At 41.1% G+C, this 18,330-nt stretch overlaps 1 protein-coding gene across 4 annotated transcripts in view; it reads right to left on the reverse strand.

Moving 5' to 3' along the window:
- SNX9 (sorting nexin 9) overlaps nt 1–18,330 on the reverse strand; it is a 108,243-nt gene that overhangs the window by 16,297 nt on the left and 73,616 nt on the right. For all 4 annotated transcript variants that reach the window (XM_027601248.1, XM_027601247.1, XM_027601250.1 and 1 more), the window contains exons 7-12: nt 16,841–16,925; nt 14,635–14,760; nt 14,397–14,514; nt 6,054–6,184; nt 1,771–1,874; nt 253–356 (exon numbers count right to left, since the gene is read on the reverse strand). In XM_027601248.1, the coding sequence (XP_027457049.1) occupies nt 253–356; nt 1,771–1,874; nt 6,054–6,184; nt 14,397–14,514; nt 14,635–14,760; nt 16,841–16,925 (668 nt within the window). The remainder of the gene's footprint in view (nt 1–252; nt 357–1,770; nt 1,875–6,053; nt 6,185–14,396; nt 14,515–14,634; nt 14,761–16,840; nt 16,926–18,330) is intronic.

An 18,330-nucleotide genomic window follows, 5' to 3' on the forward strand; every position in this document is an offset into this window, starting at 1 on the left:
TACAAACCCCAAATAACTAGAAACATTTAAGGGAACACGGTGTTTTATGCAAGTTCTTGAACTGGCTTTGCTGGAGTCAATTCTCTGCTGTCTGAGTATGAGGTTCGCCACCGGGCTGTGGGTATGACATTACTCCGGTTCACTAAAGGCACCTGTGTCCAAGGGCACGGCTCCTCAGCGCGCTGAAGGCCACAGCACCGACCCTGCGCCACGACGACCAGGGCCCAGTGCTGGCGTGAGGACGGCACTTACGTCCCGTGCACCGTTTCCAGTGCTCCTGTCCTACGGTCAGCAGCTCCTTCACGCCGTCGTCCATGGCTCTGGTGAACTTACTGACGGCATCGCACTTCTGTTCTCTGTGGGGCAAAACACAAGAAGGCATGTCCTTGACTCTGCTACCAAATGGTCAGTGTGACGTGTAGGAGGAGAAAAATCAACACGGTCGGGGGAGACTCCCGCCAAACGTAACCGCGGGCACTTGTTTTCTTGCATTGTAACAACTGCTCTTTAACCAGGCTTGATTCGGATTTTTAGAGGAGGGGCGCCTGGGTGGCTCAGTCGGTAAAGCAGCTGCCTTCAGCTCAGATCATGATTCTGGGGTCCTGGGATCAAGCCCCGTGTCAGGCTCCCTGCTCAGCGGGGATCCTGCTTCTCCTTCTCCCTCTGCCTGTCACTCATGTTCACTCTCTCTCTCTCGCTCTCTCAAATAAATAAAATCTTTAAAAAAAAAACCAACAGATTTTTAAAGAATGACTTAAAAATCTGCCATTTAAATTTTAACTCCTTCCCTTCCCCTCTCAATTCCCTGTGACTTTTAACTAAAATTATTCTAAAGTATACAAAATCATGATTTCCTGAACATATGATTGAGTGGAATTCTATCAGTGGAGGTACTGAGTGGGTCATCATGCATTCCAGCAAGTACATTAGCGAACCGGATGTAACCTGGACACACAACCAGGTACGTGATACTGAACCTCTCAGTTCTTTGAGGATGTAAAAAGTACCAACCTGAAAAACTCATCCCAGTATCATGTTAAATAAACAAAAACAAAAACAGATTAGAAGACAGAATGCACAGTGTGAGGTCTTTTCTTTTTAAACAATTTTTCCCTTAGATACGTATGTGCAGAAAATGTTTCAGAAGACTACAGACCTAGGCCAACACATTAACATTGATTTTTCTCTCTGGGTAGATGCAAGATTGTGTTTTTCTTTTTTCTTCTCTTCTTACGTTTGGTAACACGTAAGTGATAATTTTCTAAGAAAAAACTTCTTAAAAAAAAAACAAAAACAAAAACCCCAAGATTTCTCGTTAGCCTTTACATAGAAAAGGAACTACTTGATTTTCAACCAAGCCTACATTTAAAAAAATTACATAATTAAAAACAACAAATTGAAAAATAGCACAAAAACGCAGGTTAGAGATCTGCTTCCTTCAAGGCAATGTTCAGAGACTTCTGCTTTGTCGACTATTATGCGGGTGTGCGCTGGCTCTGGGCTACTTTGTTTTATCGTGCTTTATTAGATATGACTAGAGTTTTCTGTGTCAGCTAAGAAACCACGGACTTCAAGGTAAAAAGGAAGCCGACTTTGATGCTATGGCTAGAAAGACCACTCTGCACCTGGAGTGTGCAAGCAAAGTTTTCCTGGTCACCTGACTGTGGCCACCATGCGTTCACGATTGCACCCTGCACTCCAGCTGCGGCCTGCACGCCCGGGAGGGGGGACACGGGCTGGGAAGAAGGCAAGTGTGACAATAGCTCTCACATTTCTAGTAAGTCCAAGTCAGGCGCCTCTGGTTCCATGGTGGAAAATATCATAACTCCCACCAGCTCATCTTTCTCAGCCTTCCTCTTCCCACTTTTCCACTCCTGCAAATAAGAACATGATTATGTCACAGTGGAGAGCGGAGTCAAACTGGTCTTTCAAACTCCCTAATGCAATTGGCTCACTGACTGACTAGCTCTATTTACGGCAGCAGCTCCCACACCATTGCCCTCTGCACCGTAGGGTGTCTGCACGTCCCAATGTAATCTTGGTACACGAACAGTGCCGATGTGCAGAGTGGTCCCTGGGAGCCCAAGTCCCTTCGCTGGGGAGGAAATTCCATCACTTTCCTTTTCCCACGCGCGGCGACGTAACACAGTGAACACAGCACCCCTAGGAATCCTGACCAGGTGCCTCAAAGTTTTAGGTTAAATGTTTTCTTAAAAAGATGAAAGCCTTTCTAAAATGCAAGATAGGAGCCAATAATATGAGCTATTAAAAAGAGAACGTATTTTTCAAAATCTACCTATACAGATCCATACATACATAGAAAAATGCCCCAACAACAGTGTGCAGCAACCAATTCTCACAACGCGATACGTGTGTGAACTACCCCAAGGCCGAGAGAAAAAAGCTAGCACTCCAGAAGCCCCCTCCTGCCCCTTTCCAATCACCTCCCCTCCCCTCCTGCACCGAGGTGACCAGGATCCGCTCTTTAATGTTGCCCAGCTCCTCACATTCAAGTCTCACCGTCTAAGCACACGCCCCTCATCTGGGTCTGCTAGTTTTTCTGAACAAAGGCCACTCTCCGTGTATTCTCTTGTGTCTGGCTTCTTGTGCTCAGGCTGTGCTCGGGAGCTATGGCCACAGTGCCATCAGGCTGCCGTCCGTGGATTCCACTGTGGCACAATGTTCCACTGTGTGCATACCCCCCAGTTTATTCATTCATCCTGCTACGGGGACCCCCCCAGGCCCCGCCAGGTGACGAGTACAGCTGCTATGTACACGCCTGCTGCAGGCGTGCATGCTTTTGCCAGGTGTGCACTTGGGTGGAAAACGTTCAGCTGTAGTAGGTAATGCCAGACGGTTTTCCAAACTGGTCTTACCCATTTCCACACCCACCAGCAGTGCGTGAAAGCTCCTCAGCCCGCCAAGAGCTTGGTTTGGTTAGTCTTTCTAATGTTAGCCATGCCAGCAGGTGCGTAGTGGTATTCACTGTAGTTTTAATTTGCATTTGCTTGATGACTAACGAGGTAATGAGGTTAAGTAGTTTGCTATGTATCTGTTGATGACTGAGACACTTTGTTTTGTGAGGCACCTTACCAAATCTCTTTTTCTACTGGGTTATCTTTCTTATGGATTTGTATGGGTTTTCATATATTCCAAAATGCAGCCCTTTGTTGGTTATGTATGTTCACATCTTTAGCTTGCTTTTCACCTTTAAAAAAGGCTTCTTTGATACACAGCAGTTCTTAATTTTAATGTAATCTAATTTATCACCCTCTTCCTGTGTGACTAGTCATTTTTGTGTCATATTTCAGAAATCCTTCCCTACTTTTGGGGTATGAAGATATTCCCCTATGTAACCTTCTCGAAGCTTTATTATGCTGCCTTTCACATTAGACCTTCAAGCCACCTGGAACTGATTTAAAAAAAAAACAACAAACTTTATACAACGGAAACGTTCAAACATATAAAAGTACAGAGAAAAGTCTAACCCCCGCCCAGACTCAGCTGCAACCATGTATCAACATTTTGCCAGTCCTGGTTTTTCTATTCTCTTCCATTTTACCTTTTATTTTCTTCTTGCTGATTTTATTCGAAGTCCCAGACATAATATCATTTCACCTATAAACACCTTTAATAGATAGGGCCACCATTCCGGTGTCACCCCTAACAAAATCAACAGTAGACTGTCGCGAGGTGGTGACCAAATCTCCTTTTTCCTCAATGACGCCATCCAGTTGATCCGGCACCACCGACTGGGAAGACTGTCCTCTCCCCAATGTACTTGGCACTATCTTTGCCATGAGTCAAGCGTCCAACTCTATTCTGCTCCATGGTCTATCCTTATGCCAATACCATGCTTTTAAAATTATTTTAGCTTTGTAATGAGTCTTAATATCCAATAAAGCCCTCCTCCCACATCATTCTTTTTTAAGAGTACTTTGGCTATTCTTAGTACTTTGATTTTCCACCTGTATAGCATCTCTTCTGCTCGTCAATCCATGAAACAGTACTGGAACACTTAGCCAGGTTTTATTTCTCTCAAAAATGTTTCATAGTTTTTTATGTAGAGTTTTTCTGTACATTTTCTTATACTATTCCTAGATATATTTTTATGCTATTGTGATAGTTTTTTTTAGACTTTCATTTTGTTTTCATTTATTGGGGGTATGTAAATACGTAATGTCATATATCCAGCTATCGTACTAACCACTTATTTCTAGTAACAGAAAAATTACTATGTCCATCCATCTACACAAGCTACTTCTGGCCAAAGAATCACAGTTTTTAGTGATTATCTAGTCTTACGCAGTCATTTAGCAGGTGAGGAAACTGTGACCCAGAGATTTAATGCCGTGGCCAAGATCACAGTATGAGCTAGAAGCAGAGCCCTGACTCCAAGTTCTTTCTTCTTCCTATTGTATCAAATCCACCCACACCCCAGTGTCTAGATGTATTATTATTTTTAATACTAATATTCTATATAAGACACAACCTTTAGAAGTGCTTTCTAAATCAAATCTTTGGAAAATCAGGACTTTCGTTAAAGGTAACAAACCTGGGAGGGGATTCCATGTAGCTTTTGTGTCTACAAAGTAACAAAGTAACTCACTCAAAGAACCTAGTTTCACCACTATATGGTTACAGGGCATACTATGGCTGAACATTACATCTCACCAGAGAAATCCGTTTTCCAGGGCACCGTGCAAGGCTAGAGCTAAGATCTAGACAAAAAACGCTGAAGCACCTCCCTGTTTCCTAGCTCCTGGCCTGGTTACACGCAACCCACTCAAATGAGCCTGCCAATTCTAGAAATAAGCAGCAACTGAGAATAAGGCCCAAATATTTTATACTACATTAAGTGTATGCCTATGTCTGTAAGCATACACAGAGCCAGATTATTTATACTTACTATAAATGTGTTCACATTAACAAGGGAAGAGTACTACAAAGCAGTTTAGCAAGTCAATCTCTGAAAGTTCCAACAAAGTATATAATATTCTAGTATTTGATTACTAGTATTTGAATATTACATGAAAATAATCTCATGACTTTTTTTCTAGGATTGTAACTTATTTTGTATCTGCTGTTGGCATCTGAGCTAACTTAATGCTTTTATTCTTTGCATTGTTTTCTAAGATATGTAATACTTGTTATGAGAGAAATATGGAGAAAACATCTCTACAGGATAAAAAGATACACTATAGAGCAAAAGCTTATTGAGAGAGAGAGAAAACTATTTCCAAAGCAGACAATAATGAGATGTCAAAGAGCCAGTGTTTTCTTGATTCTCAACAAAGAACACGTGGCCACTGGCAGAACGACTATCCACGTGGACAAAGAGCAGCATTATTTACTCTGGACGTGCAACTATAGCTCTGGAAAGAAATGACTCGGTTTTGAGAAGGATGGTCCACTTCTGAATCTACTTTTCTCTTCATGACGTTACCAAACTGCAAGGTCAAAATAGGATCTTTTTTTTTTTTTTTTAACATTATGTTAATCACCACCTGGGTGGCTCAGTTATTAAGCGTCTGCCTTCGGCTCAGGTCATGATCCCAGGGCCCTGGGATCGAGCCCCACATCGGGCTCCCTGCTCAGCGGGAAGCCTGCTTCTCCCTCTCCCACTTCCCCTGCTTGTGTTCCTTCTCTCGCTTTGTCTCTCTCTGCCAAATAAATAAAATCTTTAAAAAAAAAAAAAAGGATCTTAAGAAATCATTCACTCTATTTCCCTCACTTCATATGGATAATATCCTGCATCGTTTGGGTATTTTTAAAAGCATCTAGGGAAAAAAATTCCTCACCCTATCACATCATTCACTTCCTGCCCACTCTGGGCCAATCCATTCCCAATTCATGGAAAACCATTCTGGCAAGCATTCTTCCACATAGCATGACTAATTTCCTACAGTGAGGACCTAGGTTTCTGTCCCCTCATTGTCTTTGGAGGAAATGAGAAATAGCTAACCGACATAATTTTAACTTTCGGACATAAAACTGATGTGAACGTGACAATTCTCAATATGACCTAAGACTGTCATAGTAACAGGTCCTACCTTTTCATCTCGGAAATTTAGAAATTGCTGGAAAAGCTCACTTTCTGAGATTACTGGGTGACGACACATCCTGGTCATCCACGCCTGGAGCCTCTCCATGCGCATTTTGATAAATTCTTCTTCGAAGCGACCTGCAAGGGGCACAGCAAGAGTGATGTAGAGTGCAGTGTAAAGCGAATTACCATCACCACAAAGGAAAAGCCGTTTGTATCTACTGGATACTTGGTAGGACGCTATTTAGTAAAAGGTAAAGACCATGGTAATTTTTCACTATCCTAAAAACTAGCTGGAACACAGCCAATGCTCAGAGAGGCGCAGGAAAGATACAACAGACATTTTAGTTTCTAAGAATGAGATTCTGATTTAACAAATTAACAAGCTTTTTAACCGTGACAAGAAAAAGCACAGCCACAAAGTGTGATTTTCTTCAAGGATCCCTAAGTACTCAACAAATTCAAAAGCAAATCTCATCTTGGTATGAAAAACTTTGTCTGATAAACTGAGACTATGCCCGTTCTGTGTGACCATATGAAGCCTTATAGGGTCAAGAAAGGGGGCAAGAAAATGGAATTTAATAAGTAATTCTTACAAAGGGCATAAAATTTCTGTATTTATAAAAATGTGTCCTAATGCAATATAATCTCAGATACACAAACTTAAATTTAGTATTTATGAAAAGTAACTCAGAATGACTGAGCTCTTGATTTCGTTTGGTTTTTTAAATTACTTAAGCCCAAAATAGAAAAAGCCATTTTCCATTAATGCAGTAGTAAAAGCTACCATCTCAGAGCTTATGACCATTCTAAAAGATAGCTTAATGCGTGATATTTCTATTTTAAGAGCAGAAAATCAGCTTAACAAGCCTGATATACCAGTTATCAAGTGAACACTGGACATTTTTATAAGCCTCCCAAACAAAACCACTATTAGTTAAGAGGCTTCTGGAGATGAAAAGTTCCCGCTACAGTCGAGTGAGGCCATCAGCTATTCCCATCCCCCCAACACAATTATAAAGCTGGACAGAACCCACCAAAAATAAGTGTTTTGGAAATCAACCAAAGGCAAACAGCCATCTGAGAAGTGTTTATATTTGCAAAACGGCTGAACTTCATGTAAGAAGCGTGGAAATCTGTGGCATGGAAGTGTCTGACATGGGGCTGCTCCCGTCTCCCCTGCTGCCCCTCGGCCTCCCCACCCTCTCCTCGGTGGACACGGAAGGTCTGCCCATATAGGACAGGCTGTGAAGACCGGCCACTGCAGGTCCCCTGGTGCGGTAAGAGGCTGGCCTGACCTGGAGCAGGGGGACATGCCTGGGCTCGGTGGTGGTGGCAGGGACAATCCAGAGGCTGGTGAACAGAAAGGGCCAATGGCTCCACTAGCCAAGGTTGCATGGTTGGGCCAAGCATATTCCAGGCTGAGGCTGTGCGCAGAAACAGTGGAGTCCAGATGGGATCCAAGCCAGCCACACACCCCTGGCCAACTCTGTGGCTGCACACTCTTGTAAAGGAGACCCAAAAAAGTAAAAGCCAGGACAGTCAACTTGAAAATTATCTGAGCTTTGAACGCAGTCTCCTACCCACACAAAGATCCATCAGCAGAGGACAGAAGCCTTAGTGGCTTGAGGCAGGCTTACCACAAATCTACACAGACACAATGGTGAACCCCAGGAAGCCAAACTTAAAAGAAAAAACACACAAAAATAATTGAACTTCAGGGGAGAGAGATTTCAGAGCCTAAGCAAGCTACTTACTAAACAAATAAAGTAGAAACAACAACCTTCAGAGAGGAAAATCAGAATCGAGAATTGCTAAAATATATTCTTTAAACTGTTCAGTTTTCAACAAAAAATTAAGAGAGTGCAAAGATATAGCAAGGTATGACCCATACCAACAAAAAAGTAGTCAACAGGAACTGTCCCTTAATGCCTCTGGATGTTGAATTTTGCACACAAAGCAGCTTCTAGAAATACATTCAAAGAACTAAAGGAAGTCATGTTTAAAAATGTAAAGAGAAATATGACATGGAATAAAAACAAAGATTCTCAAGAAAAAGAACTTATAAAAAATTAAAAGTTTGGAGTTGAAAATACAACTTAAATTAAAAATTCACTATAGGGGCTCAAATGCAGATTCAAGATGGCAGAAGAAAGAATTTGGGAATCTGCAGATTAATAGAAGTTATCTAATCTGAAGAACAGAGAGGGAAAAAAAATGAAAGCACAATGAACAGGGCCTCAGAAAACATACAGCACACCAAGATACCGGTAATGGGAATCCCCAAAGGAGAAGAGAGAAGAAGAAAATTTATCTGAAGTAGTAACAGGGGAAAGTTTCCCAAATTTGATGGAAAACTTTAACCTGTACTTTTAAGAAGCTCAACAAACCTGGCTAGGATAAATATAAATATGAAGATGACCACACCAAGACACAGCAGAAGCAAACTGCTGAAACACAGAAACACAATCTTGGCAGCAGCAAGTGAAAAATGCCTCACGGTGCGGTGCGGTGCGGTGCGGTGCGGTGCGGTGCGGTGCGGTGCGGTGCGGTGCGGTGCGGTGTGGGGGGTGGGGTGGGGTGTGTGGTGTGGTGTGGTGTGGTGTGGTGTGGTGTGGTGTGGGGTGGTGTGGGGTGGGGTGGGGTGGGGTGGGGTGGGGTGGGGTGGGGTGGGGTGGGGTGTGTGGTGTGGTGTGGTGTGGTGTGGTGTGGTGTGTGTGTGTGTTCAACGGAACAGACGGATTTGTCATCTGACACAATGGAGGTCAGAAGCAATGGAAAGACAAATTCGTCATGCTGAAAGGAAAACTGTCAGCCATGGATTCTACAACCAGTATACCTATCCTTCAGAAATAAGGGCAAAACAAAGACATTCCCAGATAAACAAAGATGAGAGAATTAACTGACAGCAGACCTGTATTAAAGAAATATTAGAGTAAGTCCTTCAGGCTAAAAAAATACTGCCTCAGGCTAAAAAGGAAATTACCCAAATTCACAGAGAGAAACGAAGAGCACCAGAAATATATGGATTAACATAAAAGATGCATTTTTTCTAATTTCTTCTCTTAACTTCTTTTAAAGAGATAAGATTGTAGAAAGCAGTAATTATCACATTGTATCGTTCAATTTATAACATATAGATATAAAATATATGATGACAGGAGCATAAAAAGGGAGAGAGAAACAGAGCTGTACTGGAGAAAAGTTCCTCTGAATTTTACTATAATTGAGTATTAATATGAAGTGCACTGTAACATTATAGAAAGATGCACATTGTATCCACTGAGGCAACAACTAAGAAAATAATTTTTAAAATTTAGTGGAAAAATGAGAGGAATTAAAACGCACATCAGAAAATATTTAACACGAAAGAAAGGCAGTAAAGGAGGAATAGAGGAACAAACAAGACACATAGACAATATCAAAATGGCAAATGTAAATCTAACTGGGTCAATAATTAGTAAATATGAATGGTCCAAAAACTCTAATCAAAATGTAGAGGTTTCCCGACCTGATAAAAAAGCAAGCTCCAACAATGCTGTCAACAAGAGATACAGATTCAAAGACACTAACAGCCTGAAAGTAAAAGATATGCCTTGTGCACAGTAACCCGAAGAGAACTGGAGTGACTATTATTAGTATCCGACAAAACAGATTTTAACACAGGAAATTTCACTAGAGACAAGAGGACACATTTTGTAATTATAAAAGGGTCACTACATCAGGAAGATATAACAATTACAAACTGTATGTATACCAAAGTCCCAGCATGATTTATTTATAGATATCCACAAATTAACTCAAATTTATATGGAAAGGCAAATGAAAAATAGTCCAAAACTATTTTGAAAAAGAACCAAGTTGGAGGATTTATACTACCCGATTTAAAGATTTACTAATTAAGACAGTGTGGTATTGGCATAAGGATGGACACATAAATCAACAGAACACAGTCCAGAAATAAAACCACAAAAATATGTTCAATTGATTTTTGACAAAATGCAAAGGAAATTCAACAGAGAAAGAATACTCTTTTCAACAGATAGCGTTAGAACTACTGGATACCCAGATGCATAACATAAACCTCTGCCTTATCATACCTCACATCTTACACAAACACTAACTCAAAATGCACCTAGAACTACAAAACTTTCTGGAGAAAATACTACCGGGAACTTGGGCTAGGGCAAAGAGGTTTATGTCACGGTTATCTGAAGCATAATCCATAAAAGAAACAACTGGTACTTTGAACTTCATTAAAATTAAAAGCTTTTGTTATGCAAAGGACACTTTTGAGAGAAAGACAAGCCATGCCTGGGACAAATTATCTGCAAATCACATTATTTGACAGAGGACTTGTTTCCAGAATATAAAGATTTCTCAAAATTCTATAATGAGAAAACCACCTAATGAGAAATGGGCAAAAGATTTGAACAGACACTTCACCAAAGAAAATATATGGAAGGGAAATGAGCACATGAAAAGATGTTCAATACCACCAGTTACAAGGGAAAGGCAAATTAAATCCACGATGAGGTACTACTACATATCTAAAAGATTTGTTAGAACAGAGAAAAACTGACACTATCAAAAAGTGCAAGTAAGGATGTGGAGCCCCCAAAACTCTCATCCACTGCTGGTGGGGATTCCAAGATGGAATAGCCACTCTGGAAAATAGTTAGGCAATTTCTTAAAAATGACACTTATACTTGCCAAATGACCCTGTCATTCTACCTTTAGGTATTCACCCCAGAGAAATGATAACTTACTTTCATACAAAAACTTGTTACGTAAATGTTTCTAGCAGCTTTATTTATAAATGCCCCAAACTGGAAACCCAAATGTCTTCCAATGAGTGAACCGATAAACAAACTGATACACACAAGATGCATGAATCTCAAATGCATAATGCCAAGTGAATGAAGCCACAATCAGAAGACTACACACTGTACGCTTCCATTTTTTTTCTGGAACCAGCTCCTGGTTTCATCGATCTGTTCTATTGCTTTTTTTAGTTTCTATTTCATTTATTTCTGCTCTGTATTACTTCCTTTTTTCTACTGGTTTTGGGCTTTGTTTGTTCTTTTTCTAGCTCTTTAGGTGTAGGGTTAGGTTGTTTGAGATTTTTCTTGCTTCTTGAGGTAGGTCTATATGCTTCCATTTATAATGATATTCTGGAAAAGGCAAAATTGTAGAGACAAAGAACACATCAGTGCTGTCATGGGTTAGAACTAGGGGGAGGGGCAGAACATAAAGGGGCAGCTCAAGGGAATTTGGGGGAGTGATGGGTGAATATAGTGGTGGGTGTAAGACTGTAGTGGTAGTTGTCAAAACTCTTAAAACTATACACCAAAAGGAGTGCGTTTTACTGTATAGAAGTTTACAAATAAATTTTAAAAAATGCAGCCTGGCCTTTCCTTTAGAAATTACAAGTACAAATAAGCACAAATTTCTTTTAAAGAGAAGAGCACTACAGAGCCACACAGCAAAAACTCATTACCTAAAAGATGTCACTTGAACAGCTTGCTGGGTCTAGACATTTCCTGTATTTTAAAACACTTCAATTTTTGCACTTCCTAGGAGTAGAGATTAAGTGCTACAGAAGCTTAAACTACGAAGAAACAAAGTCTCACCCCTTGGAGAGAAGATGACCCACCTCCTGGGCAGAAAAGACCCAGTAAGTCAACATGAACCTGGGTTATACTGAATTCTCCATTAGGAGAAAGTGGAGAGTTTATAACGTACTCATCGACTGAAATTAATTAACTAATTAATTAACGATTCTTATTCCTCCTGAAAAAATTTTTGACATTGCTGGTTTATTCCCAAACTCTGACTTCAGGTTGTTATTTTTGTGCTCATTAGGATTTTCCTACCAGATTCCAGGGAACTAGAAAGAAGGTCGGGGGCGGGGGATTTCCGATTCCCCATTTTCAACAAACCTTAGGTTTTCACCAAGTATGTGAGTATACCAGTTTGTACCCAGGAATAAAACCAGATTCATTCAATATTATTTCACAAAAAACAAAATCTATCAACAAAAAATGTTAGCTGTAAGTTTCTCATGGCGTGATTATCAAGTCCACAGAAATATCATGACATCATCTACTTGGCATTCCTTTCTCTTTTCTCCAGGATGTAAGTGAGAGGCGAGTTTATATAATAATGATCTTGTGGGGACCACAGGCAGGAGGCAAACGAGAGAAGGGAGAAATAAAAGTGGCTTCTGTGCTTTTCGGTTTCCTCGGCACATATCCCAGTCAGTGAATCAAAGCTCAACTTTCTTCAGACTGAGCGGCTGTTGCTTTCTTGCTTTTCTATGACACCCCCTTGGCTTCGGGCCTGCACTTTAAAAAAAACCAAACCTTCGTATGGGGGGAGAACTGTGACTCTACGATGCTTTAAAATAGCACTGAGTTATCTTGATCCAGGATAAACAATGTATTAAAGCCTAAAAGATACGAGAAATCTCTACAACCCTCAAGTAGCTCCTTAGTCTGTTTATTTAGACACGATGAAGCACCTACTGTGCTAACCAAGCTGACAGAGGAGAACATAAAACTCAAGAAACAGACTGAAATTTGAAAACAAGGAGAAAGGCAGAACTGAAGTTTCCATGGAAATCCATTTAAATTTATTTGTAAAAGGAAAGCTGTGATGTCAAACAATAAGGAGGGACAGTGAGTCTCTGGACGGGGGACACGGTGAGCCCTCGGGGTGGAAGGAAGCTGCGATCAGTCTCCACCAACCTGGCCTCCCGGCCGCGGCCTCCACTCAGCCACCCTGGCTCCACGAGGGACGTGCAGGAGCCACCCCAGGTGACAGCCAGGCTGTCTTAGCCACTGGGCAATGCAGCCCCCACTCCCTACTCAGCTACACACAGTTTGAAATTTTTGAAGTTTTCCAGAAAAGAAAAGAAAATAGGCCACAATCAAAAAAACTTCTGTAAAAACAAAACTTTCCATCTCCTCAAAAAATTTCACAGAAACCTAAACATACAGCAAAGTAAAGCACAAAGTAAAGTTTTAAGGAGAGTGACTTTCTTATCCAAAATAACTCGGTCTAGCTCCGGACTAGCTGAGGCACATTGCGTTACGTTCACAGAGCAAGCTCTGGAATCAGATTCGGAGTCCTGCTTCAGCAGCGTGGAGCAGAGCCTGCCGAACGGCTCTGACGTGAGGACGCGCACGGGCAGCGTGCGGTGGACACCTGGCAGGCGGGGACACCCGTCTCCATGACACTGGAAGTGTGTAGAGCCGGCTCCGCCATCTGGCTGCCACACTCTCCGTCCCTCCCCGACTACCCACCTCAGCTCCGGCTGCATGAGGACTCGGCCCTCTCCGTCTTCCCCGACCCCCAGGAAAGAAGCCTTCCCTCACCGATTCTGCGCATCCTCCCACCGGGCTCGGGGCGGCCCTTCGAGGTCGCTCTCCTTCGAGGCCTCTCCAGCGACCTTTTAGGCCTTACTCTCATCTTTGATCCTCTCCTTTCTATACTTACTCGTTTCATTTAGCTGCAAATTTTCTAGCCACATACTAAACTCTTTCTAATCTTCAGGAAAGCTTAGCTTCTTTACATATTTATTCCAAGACAAACATACTGAGTTCTGAGTACTGATTATTCCAGGTTCTATATGAGGCTGGAGATTAAAAACAAACAAACAAACAAACAAACAGTGACAGTTCTCAAAGCAGAGAGAAACAAACACTCTCTGACTGCGTATTTACAAGGGGCTTTGGTAGCACTGTGAATTATCGACCAGAGGATCATTTGAGGCGGGGGAGCAGGGCAAACAGGACACATTAAATAATAAGAAAGAGGACAGAGTCATAATCAATGATAAATAAAAACATTTAAATATTAATAGTCACCAAAATAATTGAGTGGAAAACTTGGCAACTTCTTACGTTAATACCTGGACACTCTGTGGCTTCTATATCTGATGCTTCCATACCTCTAATGAAAGCAACACGGCTGGACTGCACGACATCATTTGGACAGTACATTTTTATTTCCATTTCAGGCTATTTGGATCATTTCTATTTTCTCAGGTGTCATTTTTCGTATTCAAAGAATTCACATATTAGCTTTACAGGAAATCGTGTAGCAAGAAGGACACAGTGCCTCTGCTAGAACTTAAGATACGTGTATAAGAACTCTGATAGGAAATTTTATGAAACATTCTCGTTAGGTGTACATACTATATACAGTATATATACATGTACAGTATTTTCCAAACTCCTACATCTTGTTCTTCCAGAAGATGGAAAATGTCATTACTGATATACATTAGGATAGATGCTCTATTTGCTGTCTCATTACTTGTCATCTGAGTGTCACACGCACTCACCTGTGACTTGCTTATCTGGGAGAGAAGGGATTGGAATGGCTGATCCAAACTTAACCAGGAGACGTTCATATAACCAGTCAAAGTGCTTATACCTGTGGTTTACAGATCGATTAGTGTTCTACAATACAAGGGAAAGAGAAGAAAACGTTACCAATGCCAACTATGGAAAATGAAGAAAAAAGCAAATTTTAGTTAGGAATGCAAGCATGATTCTGTTTTTGATAACATCGATACTTACAGTAGGTGTTAACTGATATTCAATGTAGCTTTTCAGACCGTACATTTTGGAGCCTTTCCTGGGATCTGCTACCACACAGTCAAACGTAGAGGTAGGATAAACCCACATTGGGCCATAATCTCCAACCTACACAATGTTTCAGGGAGAGTTAATTTTGTTATATGGAAAAATAGTCAATATATTTGATATAAATCATCAAATGATTCTTTTTAGGACTACAAGTCCTGTGGAGGGTCATTCTTGCTCTTTGAGAAGTTCTATGAATGCTCTCTGTTTCTGATAAGGTTATATATTTAAAGACACACTTGCTAGGACAAACCCTTCTGCTCTCCACGTGGGCATCTCAGGCCATGGAGAAGAGATGTCTGTCTCCCTCTCCTCCAGGGGAGTGTAGGATGGAACACAATTTCCTCTCTCTAGTCCAGTTGTCTTAGTCATATGTGATGAAGGGCTAGTTTTAAAAGATTTCCAATCTATTACAGACTGGTAGTTTTGTGCAATATGAAATTACACACCTGGATGTCTTGACAATGTCAAACTGCCCTCAAACTTTCTCAATGCTTACTTTCACTTTCTGTATACTCAGTCCTAATTCTTTTTAAAGGTGGAAGAAAGAAAAAGTAGGGTGGGGTAAGAAAGTTCAGAGGTTATGAGGTCAGGGAGGTGACCAGGGCTCAAACAATCTTACTAAGGGACTAAAGAGAAGATCCTGACAATAAGCTACTATGACTCCTCAAGGAGCCCAGATCTAGAAAACCCTGAAAGCTATAGAGCAGGAACCTCTGGGGAACCTCCCTCAGTGAGTGGGACCCAGAGAGGCCACTCTGATCAACTAGGGCCCAATATCCAGGGGCTCACATTTTATTAGCGGGCAGGGTTACTGTGCCCTAAGAGCAAAGAACCATGTATCTGCTTTCTCTTGGTTTTCTGAAGACTCGAAGGCATTATCCCTCAGCTTCCCTTTCCATGCAAGGAGCCCGCACAGGTGGCTTGCTTACAGGGTATAGGGGCCCAGGTCTACGTGACACTTACGGGACAACTCCGACGCTGGGGTACTTTAGCTACAACACTATCGTGCTTGTGATAAAGTCCCCTTTGAGGGCTTTTAGTCCTGTAGAGTTTTAAATTTAGTGAAAACAACAATAATACATGTTCAGTGTTTACTAAAAAGTCTGAAGAAAAAATTTAAAAATTAAAATAATCTTTAACCACTCAGAAGATAATTATCCCAAATTGGCTTTGAGGGAAAAAAGAGGAAAGGGGCTCTTGGTCACAGCCCTTTTCTCTGGAGTTTCTAGGATTTCAAGCTTTTCAAAGATGTAGGAACAAGTAATAATAATAATAATAATAATAATAATAATAATAATAATCCAGTCTCATTTTTGCACTTTATCAAGTTTCCCAGGACCTAGAGATTATTAGAATAAGACTAGATGTTTCCTCCTCCTTGTTTGGGCCTATGGTGATTACACTCAAGACTCTCCCCCAACCCCATCTCCATCCTATAGTTACAGGATTAAGTCAACAGGGTCAAAAGATAGCCAGAGTTCTCTTTTCCAGAATTCATCTGGAAATATAGCACTAGATAATGCTTAGAAAGAAAATCTATAAGCAATCAACATGTGGATGAAAACAGAGAGCCTATGTCATGTTATGTAATAATCAAGTTATTCTGAGAGAGAGATTCTTAATGGTGTCACTAACTCCTAGCTTGTATTTGCTTACTCCTTACTGTGACCTGACAGCTGCTTTATTGGAGGAAAGACTAATTATTACCAGCGCAGTGGAAAGGGCATCTTATTTGGATAATATGCATGCACTCTGCCAGGGCAGAAACCTTAATATTTGAATTGGGCTTATTAGCTAAATATACAGAGTTGGTAGGAAGACAGCATGTCTTCAAGACACTTTAGAGAAGAAAAATTATTAAAAAAAAAAAAAAGACTATATACTATAGATGGGGTTGGTTCAATTACTAATAGTCTTAGAGGTAAAAATTAAAAAATATCTAAATATAACAACAGGCATCACTTGATGCTAATCATCTTTAGTACTCTTACAATAGTAATACATACCGTCAGTTATTTGGAGCGTTAAATGTGTTAAAAATACCCTCCAGAAGACTAATAACCCTCTTAGCTTTAAGGTATTTATAAAAAGAGCTTAATTAGAAACAAAGCAAGCAAACAAAAGTGAACAAACTTACAATGATAGGAATTTTCTCTTTGGGTTTTGCTAGTGGCTTGGCCAACAAATACTGTTCCATTCCAGGTTTTGCAAATCCAGGAAATCTAGTCATGAAGATAAAAACCCATCAGTCTTATGTCTTTCCTTATAGAATTCTACAACTCTGCTCTACGTTTCCTTAATACAAGAGTTCTAACCTTGTTCTGCCTTTCAGATGTAGCAGGACTAGGAAAACTGGTAAATGAAACCTAATGTAATCAGATTGTTCAATGGCCAATTAGTCACTTAATTAAGCTTTATCTGGTAAGACAACAGTCTTGACTCCAGAAGGTGTGACATTTATGGGCGCTCTATTTGCTTAACTGGATCAGAAACACTCTACCACCCCACAGAGAGTGAAGGGCAGCCGAGAAAATTGCCCCCGGGGCACGGGAGGAGATGGTACCGAGCACAGTCGCTGGAGTTGAACACATGGGGCAGTGTCCACAGGCCAGCATTTGTATCCAAACTGAAGCTGCCTTTCAACATACTCCCAGCAGGAGGCCACAATTATCCCAGAGAAACCGTCACTGTTCATAAGCGCTTGTGCCATTTTCTTTTGGACTCGTCTTCAGAACTGGTTTACGAGACACAAAAGAAAACCAGTCTCCTCCTTAGTTAAAGAGACCCCAAACATTCTAGAATCAGAGAAAAGCTGGAATAAACATACAGCCATCCAAAGCACTACTTCTAAAGAGGACAAGATTAATTTGGGTTTTAGAATTTCTTTTAATAAACAGGAAAAAAAAAAGACCCTCAGAAAGCAAAATACCTACAATAGAAAAAGAAATATTATTCCTACAAAAAACCAGCTACACTACTTCTATTTCATTCATACACCGAATTAAAAGCCAATGTGATGGTCTCAGGGGCCTGTCTTTTCCTTCACCGTCACATGACTTACCTTACCCTCTTTTCCCTAGGCAGTCTTTTATTTGTTTCTTACTTATTTTTTAAGATTTTATTTATTTATTTGACAGAGAGAGACACCGCGAGAGAGGGAACACAAGCAGGGGGAGTGGGGGAGGGAGAAGCAGACTTCCCGCCGAGCAGGGAGCAGGGAGTCGGATGCGGGGCTCGATCCCAGGACCCCGGGATCATGACCTGAGCCAAAGGCAGACGCCCAACGACTGAGCCCCCTAGGCGCCCCCCGCAAGGCGGTCTTTAAACACAGCTCATACACGAGAGAACAAAGAGGGGTCTAGGAGCTGGATGGTCTTGGGTTTGAATTCCAACTCCAACAATTAATAGCTATGTGACCTTTAGAGCTCCAGTCTCCTTGTGGGAGGAATGGGACCAATATGACCTGCCTTTTAAGATGATGAGGGAATTAAATGAGAGTTATATAAAGAGCCTAGTATATATACTCATAAATTAAAGTTATCTCTAATTATGTCATCATCTCTGAAAGTATTCCCTATAGCCTCAGGGACAGCTTTCTCTGGCTTCTTCAACATTCTGAGCAGACTT

Source organism: Zalophus californianus, chromosome 7 (genome assembly GCF_009762305.2).
Source record: "Zalophus californianus isolate mZalCal1 chromosome 7, mZalCal1.pri.v2, whole genome shotgun sequence".
Classification (NCBI taxonomy): Eukaryota; Metazoa; Chordata; class Mammalia; order Carnivora; family Otariidae; genus Zalophus; species Zalophus californianus.